This window comes from Myotis yumanensis, unplaced genomic scaffold, assembly GCF_028538775.1.
Source record: "Myotis yumanensis isolate MYYU_CA2020_CCGP unplaced genomic scaffold, mMyoYum1.0.hap1 SCAF_17, whole genome shotgun sequence".
NCBI classification, from domain to species: Eukaryota; Metazoa; Chordata; class Mammalia; order Chiroptera; family Vespertilionidae; genus Myotis; species Myotis yumanensis.
In genome coordinates this window covers 33,515,924-33,535,075 of record NW_027223768.1, presented here as the reverse complement: position 1 = coordinate 33,535,075, position 19,152 = coordinate 33,515,924, and the positions used below count along the sequence as shown (strand labels likewise).

General features: G+C 44.2%; 1 protein-coding gene across 1 annotated transcript in view; it reads right to left on the bottom strand.

Moving 5' to 3' along the window:
- The window catches only part of EIF2D (eukaryotic translation initiation factor 2D), a 38,294-nt gene extending 19,159 nt beyond the window's left edge, over positions 1-19,135 (bottom strand). Inside the window, exons 1-2 of the mRNA XM_070395753.1 lie at positions 19,058-19,135; positions 16,663-16,824 (exon numbers count right to left, since the gene is read on the bottom strand). Coding sequence (XP_070251854.1) covers positions 16,663-16,718 — 56 coding nt within the window. The 5' untranslated portion in view covers positions 16,719-16,824; positions 19,058-19,135. The remainder of the gene's footprint in view (positions 1-16,662; positions 16,825-19,057) is intronic.
- Between the last annotated feature and the right edge of the window lie 17 nt (positions 19,136-19,152).

Sequence of the window (19,152 nt, the reverse complement as noted above, 5' to 3'; positions counted from 1 at the left end):
GAGGCAAGGATTTAAACACCTGGGGTCCTGGCCCTACTAAATTAAATTTTTCATGTGAAAACTTCAGCACAGAATGTCCATCCACCAAGAAAAAAAAATCCTAATTGCTTTATTAGCTGACATAGTTGCACAAAGGAGAATTCCACATTGACTGCCCAAAGATTAGGCCCTGCACAGTGTCTGCCCTCCACCATTCTTGGAAGGGCCCCTAATACAGCAGAGGGGCCAGACCCAGCTCAGGATCTCCCTGCACTTCTGACTCACCAGGTTCTTATTCTGAAGCACTGCAGCCACAAGACAAAGTCAGAGGAGTCCAGAGGAGGGTAGCACCACAGAGCCCTGTCCCTTGTACCCTCACCTGGCCACACTGGTGATGGGAGGGGGCGAGGGGAGAAGGCTCCCTCCAGCTCTGAGTAAGCTGCCTGACCCCACAAAAGCTTTTAAGTCTTCCAGCTGAGGCCCCAGCTATCAGGGAGCAGAGACTAGCCATTTCACTATGCCTTGTCTGAGTACATGATCCATAGAAACCATAAGATAGTAAATAATTATTGTTGTTTTAAGCTGTGGAGTTTGGGGATGGTTTGTTATGCAGCCATGGAAACTAATAAAGGAACCCAAGCATTTCTCTGTCCCAGTGCATCCTGAAATAGCCAATTTGTTCATGTCACTGTGATGGAATCCATAGCTACATGCAGTCCAACTCTTCTCCCAGAAAATTATCCACCATTAGCTATTTTGCTTACCATGCAAAAATTGGAATTTTGTTTAAACCTTTTTTTATTTTTCAATTGCAGTTGACATTCAATATTATATTAGTTTCAGGTGTAGAGCATAATGATTAGATAACTTATGAAGTGATCCCCTAATTAGTCTACTACCCACCTGGCACCATACACAGGTATTACACTATTATCCTATCTTATATAATAAAAGGCTAATATGCAAATTGATCAAACAGGCGGAACAACCGGTTGCTATGATGCGCACTGACCACCAGGGAGCAGATGCTCAATGCAGGAGCTGCCCATAGGCAGCGGGCCTAAGCCATCAGTTGGACAGCCCCCGAGGACTCCCGGACTGCGAGAGGGCACAAGCCGGGCTGAGGGATCCCCCCGCCCCCGCCTGAGTGCACGAATTCTGTGCACCAGGCCTCTAGTTGACTATACTACCTATTCTGTATTTTACATCTAACAAAAATTGAAAATTGAAAAGCCTAAGATGTTTGACTAATGCCAAGTTGGAGAGGTCTAGGGAAGGGAAGAGCTTTAATCAGAAAAATCCTGTGCCAGGAAATCTGTGACTCTTTTATAAATGGGGAGATGCTACTGAACCCATAATATAAAAGGGGGACACATTAGGTAAAGGTCTTGCTCTTGCAAAACCAAACCACAAGGGTGACTCTCAGAAGAAGGCAGAGTGTCACCATGTCCAACTCAGCACTGCCTGGTCTTCCTGGCTGGGGTGGGGCCAGCAGAGACCAGGGTACCCCATGTAAGAACAGAGGCACCCACTTCCTAGCCTTCCTGCCACACACCCAGGGAGATCCGAGCTACACACTGTTGAGGAGGGTGAAGACTTTCTTTGTGAGTAAGATGTCCTCTTGTCCTTTCTCTCCTCTTAGGACTGGCCAAACTAAATATTCTTCTAGGTTTTTTAATCTCCTTTCTTCTTCACAGCCTCCCCAACTCACACTTCCAAAAGCTAATAAATCTGGAGGATCCCAGATGAGGCCAGTAGGAGCCCTCAGACACTAGCAATTGGGCAGAAAAAGATCACATAGCTGCTCAGAAGTAAAACCTCCACATCTCAGAAAGTTATAGTTATTCTGGAAGGACTGGTTTGAGGTAAAGATGTTCTCCACAGCCTGTGGCCGAAACCTGTCACTGGTGACTCTCAGAACCTAATGGACTCTGGGAAAACTCCACGAGCGATGGGATCCTTCACTTTTATAATACATTTATAATACATAAATGTATACATTTATAAACCTTCATAATACATTTTCTTTAAGCAGTTATAACAGTTTTTTATTTCATTTTGTTTTTTATCCATACCTGAGGATATGTTTCCATTGGTGAAAGAGAGAGGGGGGGGAGGAGAGGGAGAGAGACAGACATTGATCGATTGTCTCCCGTACACACCCTGACCATGGATCAAACCTGCAACCTTTTGTTGTACGGGGATGACATTCTAACTAACTGAGCCACCGGGCCAGGGCTGTTGTGTGTGTGTTTCTTGATACTTGCAATACTTGTATAGTAGGTGATAGAGAACTGATTTCCTTGGCCCAGGTGCCATGAATAGAATAGGCTAGGTGGGTTTCCAAGGTCCAGTAGGACTTGGTCTCCAAGGTCTACACTAGTGAATTCCAGACCTGGTGGGTGAACAACAGCCACAACAGAAATATCAGTGGAGCCCCTTGAGAACCAAGATGGTGGTGTAGGTAAAAGCCTATACAGGCCACCTCCGACAATCACATCAAAATGACAACTAAAATGCAAAACAACCATCATTCAGAACCACCTGAAATTTGGCTGAATGGAAGTCCTACAACTAGAGAAGTAAAGAAGAAAGCACATTGAGACTGGTAGGAGGGGCAGAGGTGTAGAACTGGATGGTCCATCACCCACGTGTGCCATTTTTTTTAATTGAGAGGGAGACTGTCTCTGCAGAGGCTGCCTGTGAGGAGCAAGGGGTCTCAGCCCCACACCAGACCCCTAGCCCAGGCTTTCAGAGCTGGGAAGAGAAGTCCCTGCAACTACGGGCTATAAAAACCAGCCTAGGAGATTAAAAATGGCAGCAGAGTAACTGGATGCTCCCAGGAACAAACTGGAATTACAACTAAAATACAGAAAAACTTCCTAAATAATCAACAGAAGACTCGCAGTAGAGAACCCTGATTCCCAAGGACCAAAAGTGGAGACCGCATAGAGACTAGTAGGAGGGGTGGAGGCGCGAAAGGGCTGGCCGGGTGCCCACAGATAGTAACTGAAGTTCCAGAGAGATATCTCAGCTGTGGTGGGGGTTGCGGGGGTTTCCACTGAGAACTCTGGGATCGAATCCCCAAGCTGCCCCCCCCCCCGCCCCTGCCCCCGCACCCCCAGCAGGAAACACCAGAACTGAGAAGGGTACTACGTAACATCTGGCTATAAAAAGCAGGGGTTGCTGTCTGCCAGGGAGTGATGGCTGAAAACTCAGGCACCCTCTTAAAGGGCCAATGCACAAAATTCCCTGTGGAACCACCCAACTTATACTCCAGCAGAGGGAGGGCGGGGTGCACTGGAGCTTTGTGAGCAGAAGCCAGGATTGGGGACTCAGGGGTTAGAGCTCAGAAGGCAGACACCCCCAGTTTCCTGTGCTGAGTCATTCCCTCACACAGTGGAGGACATCTTTCCCATACATTTATTTGCCTTGCCTGGGGTGAAGACAGTTGACACACCCTACTGGAAAACACCTTGCCCTGACACCACTTAAGAGACTAAAGATAACAATTAGCCTTCAGGCAGAAGCAACTTCCCCACCCTGTTGAAAAAACCTCTCTCCACATCTTTGGATGACTGCCTGGGGCAATTCAAGACAGAATCCTATCAGTCTGTAGGCAGAGGCATCTCTGGAGGCTTTGAGTCTTTGCCTGACCTAACTATTCAGAAACAGTGTTTGACACTGTCCTGCACTAGAGATTGAGAGGTGTAGAGGATCTACCTAACACATAGTCACAAACCCAGACAGCCAAAATGAGGAGACAAAGAAACAAACCCCAAATGAAAGAAAAAAGAGAATTCTCCAGAAAAAGAGATAAATGAAGCAAAGATAAGAAATTTATCTGAAAGAGTTCAGAGTAATGGTGGTAAAGATGCTCAACAGCATGAAAAAAGATATAGTAACTATGAAAAAAGAACAGGCTGAGATAAAGAATGACATAACACAAATAAAGAACACAATGGAGAGAACCAAGATGGCGGCTTAGGTTAACGCCGGAGTTTGCTGCCTCAAACAACCACTTTAAAAATACAACTAAAAGACTGAACGGACATCACCCAGAACCACAGGAAGGCTGGCTGAGGAGAGATTCTACAACTAGAAGGAAAGAGAAATCCCATACCGAGACTCAGAGGAGGCGCAGCGCGGAGGTGAAATACTAAGGTGCAGAGTGCCTGTGGAGCGGGCCGGCGGCGGAGGGCTCGGTTGTTGTTTTCAATCGGGAGGGAGTTTCAGACTCTGAGCTCCAGATCCGGGCGAGTCTCTAGGGACCCAGACTCAAACGGGAGAAGCGGGAAGGCAGCTTTCTCTCCGAGGTTTGCAGCGGTTGCAGAGCCGCTGGGGACAGAACTGAGAGCAGCCATAACTGCTCACTCCGCCCGCCCTGTAGATCCCCTGGGACCCGCCCCGCCCAAGCCCTGCACAGAGGCATTTGCCGGAGAGCCTCAGGCAAAGGCTAGATTAGCACCACCCTAGAGATTCAGCACAGAAGCTCTCCCACTGCAGACACAGCTGACTCTCATAGCCAGTTAGCCTGGAGGTCAATTCACCCCTAGTATTGCCGACAACAATTAAGGCTTAACTACAACAAGACTGAGCACAAAGACCACAAGGGGGTGCACCAAGAAAGCATAAAAAATGCAGAGACAAAAAAACATGACAGAAATGGAGGATATAGAGCTAAAAAACGCACTTTTGAAGGCTTTCAATAATTTGCTAGAAACTGCCGATAAACTTGATGAGAGCCTCAAGAAATCTAATGAGACCCTCGATGTTGTGATAAAGGACCAACTAGAAATTAAGCATACACTGACTGAAATAAAGAATATTATACAGACACCCAACAGCAGACCAGAGGAGCGCAAGAATCAAGTCAAAGATTTGAAATGCGAAGAAGCAAAAAACACCCAACCGGAAAAGCAAAATGAAAAAAGAATCCGAAAATACGAAAATAGTGTAAGGAGCCTCTGGGGCAGTTTCAAATGCACCAACATCAGAATTATAGGGGTACCAGAAGATGAGAGACAGCAAAATATTGAAAACCTATTTGAAGAAATAATGTCAGAAAACTTCCCCCACCTGGTGAAAGAAATGGACTTACAGGTCCAAGAAGCGCAGAGAACCCCAAACAAAAAGAATCCAAAGAGGACCACACCAAGACATATCATAATTAAAATGCCAAGAGCAAAAGACAAAGAGAGAGTCTTAAAAGCAGCAAGAGAAAGAGACTCAATTACCTACAAGGGAATACCCATACAACTGTCAGCTGATTTCTCAACAGAAACTATGCAGGCCAGAAGAGAATGGCAAGAAATATTCAAAGTGATGAATACCAAGAACCTACAACCAAGATTACTTTATCCAGCAAAGCTATCATTCAGAATTGAAGGTCAGATAAAGAGCTTCACAGATAAGGAAAAGCTAAAGGAGTTCATCACCACTAAACCAGTATTATACGAAATGCTGAAAGGTATCCTTTAAGAAAAGGAAGAAGAAGAAAAAGGTAAAGATACAAATTATGAACAACAAACATGCATCTATCAACAAGTGAATCTAAGAATCAAGTGAATAAATAATCTGATGTACAGAATGAACTGGTGATTATAATGAATCAGGGGCATAGAAAGGGAATGGACTGACTATTCTTGGGGGGGAAAGGGGAGTGGGAGATGTGGGAAGAGACTGGACAAAAATCGTGCACTTATGGATGAGGACAGTGGGTGGGGAGTGAGGGCGGATGGTGGGGCGGGAACTGGGAGGAGGGGAGTTATGGAGGGGAAAAAAAGAGGAACAAATGTAATCTGAACAATAAAGATTTAATTAAAAAAAAGAACACAATGGAAGGAATACATAGCAGATCAGGAGAAGCTGAGGAACGAATCAGTGAATTAGAAGACAGAGTTGAAAATATCACTCAATCAGAGAACCAAAAATAAAAAACAATTAAAAAACAGGACAGCTCATGGGAGCTGTGGGACAATATGAAGCATACCAATATTAGAATAGCAGGTGTGCCAGAAGAGGCAGAAATGGAAAAATGGATAGAGACGGTGTTTGAAGAAATAATGGCAGAAAACTTCCCTAACCTGGTAAAGGGAAAAGTCATACAATTTCAGGAGGCAAAGAGAATCCCAAGCAAGAAGAATCCAAACAGTCCCATGCCCAGACACATCATAATTAAAATGCCAAAAATTAAAGACAAAGAGAGAATCTTAAATGCAACAAGATAAAAGCAAACTGTTACCTACAAAGGAGTTCCCATAAGGTTGATACCTGATTTCTCATCAGAAACTCTACAGGCCAGAAGGGAATGGCATGAAGTACTGAAGGTAATGGAAAGCAAGGATCTGAGACCAAGATCACTATATCCAGCAAGGCTATCATTCAAAATAGATGGTCAAATAAAGAGCTTCCCAGACAAAAAAAGGGCAAAGGGGTACATCACCATCGAGCCAGCATTACAAGAAATGTTAAAAGGGATTGCTGTAATGAGAAGAAGAAACAGAGAGAAACCTAGGCACACAGAATTAAAATGGCAATAAATAAGTACCTATCAATAATAACCCTAAATGTAAATGGATTAAATGCTCCAATCAAAAGGCATAGGGTAGCTAAATGGATACAAAAACGACCCAACTATATGCTGTCTACAAGAGACCCACCTCAAAACAAAAGACACACACAGGATGAGAATGAAGGGATGGAAAATAATTTTCTATGCAAATAGGAAAAAATAGCTGGAGTAGCAATACACATATCCAAGAAAATAAACTTTAAAATGAAGACCATCACAAGACAACAAAGGTCACTACATAAGGGATCGATCCAACATGAGGATATAACCCCAATAAACATATATGCACCCAATATAGGAACATCTAAATATATTTTAAAAAAAAAACCTCTAGAGCAGTGGTTCTCAACCTTCCTAATGCCACGACCCTTTAATACAGTTCCTCATGTTGTGGTGACCCCCAACCATAAAATTATTTTTGTTGCTACTTCGTAACTGTAATTTTGCTACTGTTATGAATCATAATGTAAATATCTGATATGCAGGATGTATCTTCATTGTTACAAATTGAACATAATTAAAGCATAGTGATTAATCACAAAAACAATATGCAATTATATATGTGTTTTCCAACGGTCTTAGGCGACCCCTGTGAAAGGGTCATTCGACCCCCAAAGGGGTCACGACCCACAGTTTGAGAACCGCTGCTCTAGAGGACTTTAACGGAGAGCTGGACAACAATACAGTCATAGTAGGGGATTTTAACACCTCACTGACTTCACTGGATAGATCTTCCAGACAAAAACTTAACAAGGAAACAGTGACTCTAAAGAACACACTGGATCAGATGGATTTAATTGACATTAATAGAACATTTCACCCCAAAAGCAACAGAATATACATTCTTCTCAAGTGCACATGGATCATTCTCAAAGATAGACCACATGTTAGGACACAAAACAAGTCTCTACAAGTTCAAGAAGATTGAAATCATATCAAGCATCTTCTCAGATCACAGTGGAATGAAACTAGAAATCAACTACAGTAAAAACACCCCAAAACATACAAACACATGGAGGCTAAATAGCATGTTATTAAACAATGAATGGGTTACCAAGGAGATCAAGAAAGAAATAAAAAACTTCCTGGAAATAAATGAAAATGAACACACAACCCAACATCTCTGGGGACACATCAAAAGCATCCTGAGAGGGAAGTTCATAGCATTACAGGCATGCCTCAAAATAACAAGAAAAATCAGCATTAAACTTTTTAACTCTACAAATTAAAGAACTAGAAAGAGAACAATAAGAAAAGCCCAGAGTAAGAAGAAGGAAGGAAATAATAAAGATTAGAGCAGAAATAAATTAAATAGAGACTAAAGAAAAAAAATACAAAAAAATCAATGAAACCAAGAGCTGGTTCTTTGAAAGGATAAACAGAATTGATAAACCATTACCCAGACTCATCAAGAAAAAAAGAGAGAGGACCCAAATAAATTAAATCAGAAACAAAAGTGGAGAAGTAACCACTGATACCACAGAAATACAAAGGATTGTAAGAAAATACTATGAACAACTATATGCCAACAAGCTGGACAATGTGGATGAAATGGGCAAATTCCTAGAAAAATAAAATCTCACAAAACTGAATGAGGAGGAATCAGAAAACCTGAATAGGCCAATAACAACTGATGAAATAGAAGCAGTAATCAAGAAACTCCCAGCACAGAAAAGCCAAAGTCCGGACAGCTTCACTGAGGAGTTTTACCAAACATTCCAAGAAGAACACCTATACTCCCCAAACTATTTCAGAAAATCCAAGAGGAAGTAACACTTCCAAACTCTTTTTATGAGGCCAGCATTATCCTAATTCCAAAACCGGATAAAGACACTACAAAGAAAGAGAATTGCAGGCCAATATCCCTGATGAACACAGATGCTAAAATCCTCAACAAAACATTAGCAAATCGCATCCAGCAGTATATTAAAAAGGTCATACACCATGACTAAGTGGGATTTATTCCAGGGATACAAGACTGGTACAATATTCACAAATCAATAAATGTGATGCATCACATAAACAAATGGAAAAACAAAAATCACTCATATCAATAGATGCAGAAAAAGCATTAGACAAAATCCAACATCCATTTTTGATAAAAAACCCTCAGCAAAGTGGGAATAGAGGGAGCATATCTCAACATGATAAAGGCCATATATGACAAACGTATAGCCAACATCATACTCAATGGACAAAAATTAAACCATTTCTCCTAAGAACAGGAACAAGACAGGGATGTCCACTTTCACCACTCTTACTCAACACAGTATTGGAAATTCTAGCCACAGCGATCAGACAAGAAGAAATAAAAGGCATTCAAATTGGAAAGGAGGAAGTAAAGCTCTCATTATTCACAGATGGCATGATATTATACATAGAAAACCTTAAAGACTCCACCAGAAAACTACTAGATTTAATAAAGGAATTTGGCAATATAACAGGATACAAAATGAATATCCAAAAATCAATGGCATTTTTATACACCAACTAGGGGCCCAGTGCACGAATTCGTGCACCTTGAAAGGAACTGTGGGCCGTGAGGCTGTGGTGGGCACAGGGGCAGGTCTCAGCCCATCCTCCATACCCTGCCCAGCCCCTCCCACCGCAGCCCTTGGTCCCTTGTCTGCCGGCAGCCCAGCTCCCACCACCACCGCTCTGACTTGCTGATAGCACAGAGAGATTGGGGCCAGTGCCAGCAGCGGGTGTGAGCAGGGCCAGCGCTGTCAGCGGGTGTGAGCAGAGGCTGCTGCCCCGATTGCCCCTCAGGAGCTGGGGGAGTTCGAGAAGTCCTCAGGGGTGACCGGGGCTGGCAGCCACTGCTCGTACCTGCTGACAGCACCGAGCAATCGGGACCAGTGCCGGGCACCAGCAGCGGGTGCAAGAGGCGGCTCCAGCGCTGGCAATGGGTGCGAGTGGCAGCTCCAGTGCCGGCAGCAGATGAGAGCGGGGCCAGCACCAGCAGCAGATGTGAGAGGCGCTGCCAGCCCTGATCACCCCTCAGGAGCAGGGGAAGGTGGAGAAGCCCTGAGAGGCAATTGGGGCTGGCAGCTGCCACTCACACCCCTTGATGGCACCGAGCGATCAGGGCTGGCGCCGGCAGCGGGTGCAAGCACTGGGCAGGACCACAGTGTATGGGAGCGAAGAATTTTCAGTAACCACCAGAGGCTTGCCCTGATGACAGTGACTGGTGCCCCATCTTGGTCTGGCACCCCAGCTCACCTGCTCCACCATCCCACCACGGCCAATGCCGGCCATGTTTCATGCTCTATTGCCTGCAGCCAATGCCCGCCATGTTCTGCATGTGCCCCCTGATGGTCAGCGCACACCATAGCGACTGGTTGTTTGGCTGTTCTGCCATTTGGTCAATTTGCATATTAGGGTTTTATATATAGAGATAATGAATTCTCAGAAAGAGAAACTAAACAAACAATCCCATTTATCATTGCAACAAAAAAATTAAGATACTTAGGAATAAACTTAACCAAGGAAGCAAAAGACCTGTACATGGAAAACTACAGGGCACTGAAAAAAGAGATAGAAGAAGATATAAACAAGTGGAAGAATATACCGTGTTCATGGATTGGTAGAATCAACATCATTAAAATGTCCATACTACCCAAGGCAATCTACAAATTCAATGCAATCCCTATTAAAATACCAACGACATATTTCACAGAGCTAGAACAAATACTCCAAAAATTTATATGGAATCAAAAAAGACCTCAAATAGCTGCAGCAATTTTGAGAAAGAAAAACAAAGTTGGAAGGGAAATCAAGATGGTGACATAGGTAAACACCGGAAATTGCTGCCTCTCACAACCACTTCAAAAATACAACTAAAAGACAAAACGGACATCATCCAGAACCACAGGAAGGCTGGCTGAGTGGAAATTCTACAACTAGAAGGAAAGAGAAAAGCACACTGAGACTCAGAGGAGGTGCGGAAGTGCAGAGGTACGGACGCGTACGCGGAAAGGGCTGGCAACTGAGAACACCGGCTCACGTGGAAAGGGCTGGCAACTGAGGACACGGCGCACATGGAAAGGGCTGGCAACTGAGGGCACAGTTGTCTTTTTCAATCGGGAGGGAGTCTCAAGCTATTGACTGCTCTGAACTCCAGTTCCGGGCAAGTCTCTGGGGACCCAGACTCATACACTCATACGGGGAGAAACTGGACTGTCTGGCATCGGTCGGAACTCGAAGGCGTCTTTCTCTCAGAGGTACCTGCAGCGATTACTGGGACCCTGAGACGCGGGGCCTCTTACGGTAGGACTGAGGAGCAGCCATAGCTGCTTGCTCCACCCTGTTGATCCTCTGAGACCCCGCCCCACCCAAGCTGTGCGCAGAGGCTTTTGCATATGAAAGGCCTGGCCCTTTGCAATCTGAAAATTACCTAACAAACTGCGGCTGGGTCAGAGAGACCCAGAACTTCCAAAAGAAGGCCCAAAGCCCCACAGCAGCTTGCATTGCTTCACAGCTGGGCCCCATCTGGGCACCTCCAAACTCCAAACAAAGAGGAATCTGCAGATCTCTCCATAGCTCCTGCTGGGTGGCCTCAGGCAGAGACTAAATTAGCACCTCCTTAGAGATTGAAGAGCCAGTGTACCCAGTGGTCAGAGTGGGACCATCCAGATTACAACTCCTCAGATCCATAAGGGACACACTCAGGGGGCAGACTCAATGAGCACCAAAGCCCCACTGAAGCAAATCTTACCCCAGAAGGGTGTCTCCAGCACAGAAGTTCTCCCACTGCAGACACAGCTGATTCTCACAGCCAATTGGCCTGGAGGTCAATTCCTCCCAGTGATATCTACAACAATCAAGGCTTAACTACAACAAGACTGTGCACAAAGCCCACAAAGGGGTGCACCAAGAGTGTCCACCTCAGGTAATTGGGGAGGCTGAGCCACTGGGCCCTATAGGACACCTAGCACAGAAAGCCACTCTATCAACACAGGGAAGCATAAAAAATGCAGAGACAAAGAAACAGGTCACAAAAGACAGAAATGGAGGAAAGCAAACTACTGGATATAGAGCTCAAAACCACACTTTTAAGATTTTTCAAGAATTTTCTAGAAACCGCCAATAAATTTAGTGAGCCCCTCAAGAAATCTAGTGAGACCCTCGAGGTTATGAAAAAGGACCAACTAGAAATTAAGCATACACTAACTGAAATAAAGAATATTATACAGAGTTCCAACAACAGACTAGAGCAGGGGTCCTCAAACTACGGCCCACGGGCCACATGCAAATACAAATATTGTATTTGTTCCCGTTTTGTTTTTTTACTTCAAAATAAGATATGTGCAGTGTGCATAGGAATTTGTTCATAGTTTTTTTTTAAACTATAGTCTGGCCCTCCAATGGTCTGAGGGACAGTGAACTGGGCCCGTGTTCAAAAAGTTTGAGGACCCCTGGACTAGAGGATTGCAAGAATCAAGTCAAAGATTTGAAATACAAAGAAGCAAAAAAACACCCAACTGGAAAAACAAAGAGAAAAAAGAATCCAAAAATATGAAGATAGTGTAAGGAGCCTCTGGGACAACTTCAAGCGAACTAACATCTGAATTATGGGGGTGCCAGAAGAAGAGAGAGAGCAAGATATTGAAAACCTATTTGAAGAAATAATGACAGAAAACTTCCCCTACCTGGTGAAAGAAATAGACTTACAAGTCCAGGAAACGCAGAGAACCCCAAACAAAAGGAATCCAAAGAGGACCACACCAAGACACATCATAATTAAAATGCCAAGAGCAAAAGACAAAGAGAGAGTCTTAAAAGCAGCAAGAGAAAAACAGTCAGTTACCTACAAGGGAGTACCCATATGATTGTCAGCTGATTTCTCAATAGAAACTATGCAGGCCAGAAGGGAGTGGCAAGAAATATTCAAAGTGATGAATGCCAAGAACCTACAACCAAGATTACTTTACCCAGCAAAGCTATCATTCAGAATTGAAGGTCAGATAAAGAGCTTCACAGATAAGAAAAAGCTAAAGGAGTTCATCACCACCAAACCAGTATTATATGAAATGCTGAAAGGTATCCTTTAAGAAGAGGAAGAAGAAGATGAAAAAGGTAAAGATACAAATTATGAACAACAAACATGCATCTATCAACAAGTGAATCTAAAAATCAAGTGAATAAATAATCTGATGAACAGAGTAATCTGGTGAATATAATAGAATCAGGGGCATAGAAAGGGAGTGGACTGACTATTCTCGGGGGGGTGGGGGGAGGAGTGTGGGGCGTGCAGGAAGAGACTGGACTAAAATCGTACACCTATAGATGAGGACATTGGGGGGGGGTAAGGGCAGAGGGTGGGGTGGGAACTGGGTGGAGGGGAGCTATTGGGGGGGGGGGGAGGAACAACTGTAATAATCTGAACAATAAAGATTTAATTAAAAAAAAATTGGAGGAATCACAATACCAGTTTTCAAGTTATACTACAAAGCCACCATAATCAAAACAACCTAGTACTGGCACAAGAACAGACATATAGATCAATGGAACAGAACAGAGAACCCAGAAATCGACCCAAGCCATTACACTTAATTAATATTTGACAAAGGAGGCAAGAGCATACAATAGAGTCAAGAGAGTCTCTTTAATAAATGGTGTTGGAAAAATTGGACAGATACATGCAAAAAGATAAAACTAGACCAACTTACACCATACACAAAAATAAACTCAAAACGGATAAAAGACTTAAATGTAAGTCATGAAACCATAAAAATCCTAGAAGAAACCATAGGCAGTAAAATCTCAGACATCTCTTGTAGTAATATGTTTACCAATACATCTCTTATGGCAAAGGAAAACTAAGGGGAAAATAAATAAATGGGGCTACATCAAAATAAAAAGGTCTGCACAGCAAAAGAAACCAATAAAACGAAGAGAGCTCCCACTGTTTGGGAGAACATATTTGGCAAGGATACATCTGATAAAGGGTTAATATCGAAATATGTTAAGGAACTCAAACAACTTAACAAAAGGAAGACAAACAATCCAATTAAAAAATGGGCAAAGGACGTTAAATAGATACTTCTCTAAAGAGGACACACAGATGTCCAAGAGACATATGAAAAAATGCTCAAAGTCACTGATCATCAGTGCAAATTAAAATGGTAATCTCACACCTGTTAGAATGGCTACCATCAACAAATCAACAAATGACAAGTGCTGGCAAGAATGTGAAGAAAAGGGATCCCTAGTACATTGCTGGTGGAAATGCAGACTGGTACAACCATTATGGAAAACAGCATGGAGTTTCCTCAAAAAATTAAATATGGAACTCAGTGATCCCACTTCTGGGAATATATCCTAAGAAACCCAAAGCACCAATCAGGAAGAATGTATACACCCCTATGTTCATAGCAGCAGGATTTACAATAGCTAAGATCTGGGAAGAGCCCAAGTTTCCATCAGTAGATAAATGGATAAAAAAAGCTGTGGTACATTTATACCATGGAATACTATGCAGCTGTAAAAAAGAAGAATCTCTTACCCTTTGAGACAGCAAGGAGGGACCTGGAGAGTATCATGCTAAGTGAAATAAGTCAGTCAGAGAAAGACAAATATCACATGATCGCACTCATATGTGGAACCTAAGTAACAAAATAAACTGATGAAAGGAGTGTATCCAGAGACATGGAAGCATGGAACAGAGTGCAGAATCTCAGAGGAAAGGTGGGGGAGGGTGGTGAGTGGGTGGGAGGTAATCAATCAAAAACTTTGTATGCATAATGCATAAATCATGGACATAGACAATAGGGTGCTGAAGGCCTGGGGCAGGGAGGCAGGCTGGAGGGGATCAATGAGGGAAGAAGGGGACATATGTAATACTTTCAACAATAAAGAATTATTAAAACAAAACAAAACAAAAAACCAGGCTGGATTGTGGCTGAGTGACAAGGAGGCTGCTGAAATCCTAGTGTTCCTCTTAAGGAGCCCACACACAAACTTACACATCCTGCTTCTTCTGAGCTCCAGTGCCAGGGGACCCAGACACACACGGGGAGGAACTGACTTGTCTGGCATCAGGGCAGGAACTCAGGGGTGGCTTTCTCCCAGATGGGGGTGCTCACAGGGGTCATTGTTCCAGTGCTGGGACCTCCCCTCTCACAGGGCTGATTGGCAGCATCTCTGAGTCTCCATCAGCCTGGAGCACACTGTTTGTTCCGCCCTGGGGATTCCCTGAGACTCACTCCATCCAATTTACAGGCCCACCCAAGCTGTTTGCAGCAGCTTTTCCATATGAACGGCCTGTCCTGTCTCAGGCTTCAGCCTTTGCTAAAGTCTCTCAAACAAGCTTCAGCTGGTGACAGCATGCCCCAAGACCTGGCACTAGCACCAGCCTGCCTTGCTTCATAGCTGGGCCTCACCTGGGCACCTCCAAGCTCAATACAAATAGCAAATAGCAGCCCTCTGCTGATCCCTCTGTGGCTCCTGCTGAGTGGCCCCAGGCAATGGTTGACTTTGTACCTCCCTGGAGGCCCTAGGTCCAGTACACCTGGTGGACAGCCTCAGACCATAACAGATTACAACTCTACACATCCATAAGCGACACACTCAAGGGGCAGACTTAGTGAGCACCAAAGCCCCACTGAAGCAAGTCCTGTTCCATAGGAGTGTATCCTGCACAGCTGCTCTCCCACTGTAGTCGTAGCTGGTCCTCACAGCCAATTGGCCTGGAGGTCAACTCCTCCTGGTGATGCCAACAACAATCAAGGCTCAACTACAAGACTGTGCACACAGCCCACACAGGGGTGCTCCTAGAGTGCCCAGCTCAGGTGACTGGGGAGGCTCAGCCACTGGGCCCTACAGGACACCTACTACACAAAGCCACTCTATCAATTTCAGGAGACATAGCGCTCTACCTAATACATAGAAACAGACACAGGGAAGCAACCAAAACGCAGAGACAAAGAAGCATGCCATAAATGAAAGAAATGGAAGCAAGCAAACTACTAGATACAGAGTTCAAAACCATGGTTATAAAGTTACTCAATGAACTTTCAAGGATCTTAGTGAGAATGTCAAAGACATGAAAAAGGACCAGTCAGAAATTAACATACACTAACTGAAATAAAGAACAATTTACAGACACTCAACAATACAGTAGAGGGAAAAAATAATGACAGAAAACTTCCCCTACCTGGTGAAAGAAATAGACTTGCAAGTCCAGGAAGCACAGAGAGTCCCAAACAAGAGGAACCCAAAGAGGCCCACACTAAGACACATCATAATTAAAAAGCCAAGGGTTAAAGACAAAGAGAGAATCTTAAAAGCGACAGGAGAAAAACAGTTAGTTACCTACAAGAGAGTGCCCGAATGACCATCAGCTGATTTCTTAACAGAAACTTTGCAGGCCAGAAGGGAGTGGCAAGAAATATTCAAAGTGATGAATAGCAATGACCTACAACCAAGATTACTTTACCCAGCAAAGCTCTCATTTAGAATTGAGGGTCAGATAAAGAGCTTCACAAACAAGAAAAAGCTAAAGGAGTTCATCACCACCAAACCAGTATTACATGTAATGTTGAAGGGTATTCTTTAAGAAGAGGAGGAGGAAAAAGATGAGGAGAAGGAAGAAAAGAGGAAGAGAAGGAAGGAGGAGGAGAAGAAGGAATAAAATATATGAACACTAAAATGTCAACAAATACATATCTATCAATAATTGAATCTAAACATCAAAATAAACGAACAAGAAATCTAATGAACAAAATAAACTGGTGAATAAAATAGAATCAGAGGCATAAAAGCATGGTACAGACTAATAAATCTCAGAGGGATGGGGGAGGGGGCAGGAAGAGATTAACCAAAGATCTTACCTATAGACACAGACAATAGGGTGGTGAAGGCCTGGGGTGGGGTGGGAACCGGGTAGAGAGGGGCAGTGGGGGGAAAATGGGGGACATCTGTAATACTCTCAACAATAAAGATTTAAATATATATATCAGTGGAGCCCCTTATCAAGAAATTCTTCATCATTAGATCTGGAGGGATTGGAGGGTAGGTCAGAATGGATATTTTTCAAAAGTACCGGTATTTATTTATTGCAGCACCCCAAAATTTAGTGGCTTAAAATAATCATTTTATTTGCTCACAGTTCGCGAGGGTCTGTTGACTTGGTTCTTCTGCTGGCTTTGCTTGGGATCCTCATGTGAATGCTGTCATCTGGCAACACAACTCTGCTGGACGGCCTCTCACCTGTCTGGCTGAGGATTCTCCACCAATCTAGTTCAGATTTGTCCACATGGTGGCAGCATCTAAGAGCATAAGAGAGAACCTGTAAGGTCTTGAGGCTCAGACTCCTAATCACACAATTCTGTCACTTTCTATTGGTCAAAGCAACTCATATGGCTGGCCAGATTCAAGAACTGGGAAAATAGCCCGGCAGGGGTGGCTCAATGGTTGAGCGTCGACCTATGAACCAGGAGGTCACAGCTCAATTCCAGTCAGGGCACATGCCCAGGTTTTTGGGCTCGATCCCCAGTAGGGGACATGCAGGAGGCAGTCAACTGATGATTCTCTCTCATCATTAATGTTTCTCTCTCTCCTCCTTACTCTCTCTAAAATCAATAAAAAAACATTTTTTAAAAAAGAACTGGGAAAATAGTCTTCATTACTTTAGGGGAGCAGCTGCAAAGAATGTGTGAGGCTTTGGAGGGGAAGAAAGGGTGTGAATGGTGAGGAGCTGCCTGCTCAAGAGCTGCAGAGCAGAGCAGCAGCACAGTGGGGGACTTTAACCCAGCCAACTGTTAAATCAGGGCCTCTTGGAAGAAATCCTGCAAAGTACTTGGGTCACTAAAGTTAGAGATTTATGAGGCTCTAGCCACCTCAAGGAATCCTCCCCACCCCTTGACCATGGGAACAATAGCGGCAAGATAAAGGATTGGTGTTTTCTGTCTCAGGGGAGGAAGGGAGCAGGGATGCTTCAGGTTGGCTCACAGAGGTACGCCTGGAACACAGACGGAGACCCAATCCTCTCAAAGCAGTGATTCAGAATGAGGTAATAACAAAACTTGTGGGGCAAGTCCCTTGCCAAGTGGTCTGACGTGTCCACACATCGGTACCAAGGACAGTGATTATTAATAATAGGATTTTGCAATCTTAGAGCCGAAAGGGGCCTCAGCAACAATCTAGCTCAAACCTTTGTTGCCATGGGATTTTGTTTAAACAAAGGCTTCCACTAGAGCCCAAATACAAACCTATAAGAAAACAGGATTGCTCTGGGGGTGGGAAGCAAAAAAAAACTTCTTTATAAAATTGGAAACATTTCTTAAAGCATCATGGAAGACAACATTTTCAATTATATTTCCATCAGAGGCTGAAGCAACATTGATCACAAAGAATAAAATTCCCCCAAACGAATACATTCTTAATTTAATAAGTGAAGAGCCTTTGGATTTTAAGAGCATGTTTACTTGGAAACATGAAAGCCAGAAATATGACTTTTAGTCACATGCAAATGAGCCTTGGATGGACATTTTTTCAACTTACGGACTAGCCGCGGTTCTCAACCTGTGGGTCGCGAACAATGAAAATACATCCTGCATATCAGATATTTACATTACTATTCATAACAGTAGCAAAATTACAGTTATGAAGTAGCAACGAAAATAATTTTATGGTTGGGGGTCACCACAACATGAGGAACTGCATTTAAAGGGTCGCGGCATTAGGAAGGTTGAGAACCACTGGTTGTCAACGAGTCCCCCAAACCCCACCAGGTGGCGCCCATGTTCGGCATTTGCTGAACACAGCAGCCTTCGGCTCCTTTCATGAGGGTCAGATGGCCTCCTGCGGGGCAGGTTTGGAAAATCCAATTAGATGCTCAAGAAAACACCACTTGTGCTCTTCTATTTTAACATCTTTTCCTCTCACTTTCGTCTCAACTACCAAAAATCCGTCTGACACTGACTCCACACACACATTCCAAAGAAAAGGGCGGGGAAAGCCTGTTTCCAAGGGGCAGCGGGAGGAAGGCTGGGGAACTCGCACACTTAGCTAGTTCAGGTTTTGCCAATTAGACTCTAATCAATAAAAAATTATTATTAGAAGATCCTGGGGCGCACGGCTCCTCCGGCCTCCGTCTCCTCCACCCTAAAAGGGCTCTTGGAGACCTACCATCCGTAGCGTCCCACTGCTGGGCACTCAGTCCTCGGTTTACGGTCTGGAAAAGAGCGCCGAAAGCTGTCAAAGGGGGCTGTCCTCTGGTCTGGTTACTGAGATGAAAGAAAAACAATATAACGTTCGAGAGCACCGGCAGCGTCACGAACTGGGCTTATTATGGCTCTCCTACGTAACTTACTGGCCCGTGGGGGGGGAGGGGTGGCCGCTCCGTAGGGAAGTCTACAAAAATTACACAGTTTTAAAAAATTCATGTTCCAGAGAGGGTTTTGGAACTCCAGGCTGCAACATGTTAAGGGCCAGCAGACTTCTGAGGCAGAAGTGGGACCCAGAGCTACTTGCACCATCCTCCACCGCGGCCTTCCTCACCTCGGGGCCGCCGCCCTCCGCCCTCAGCTCGCCGCCAGCAGAACCTGTCCGCCCGGCGGCCCCTCGCGGCGAACCTCCCGGACGGCGCCTGCGCG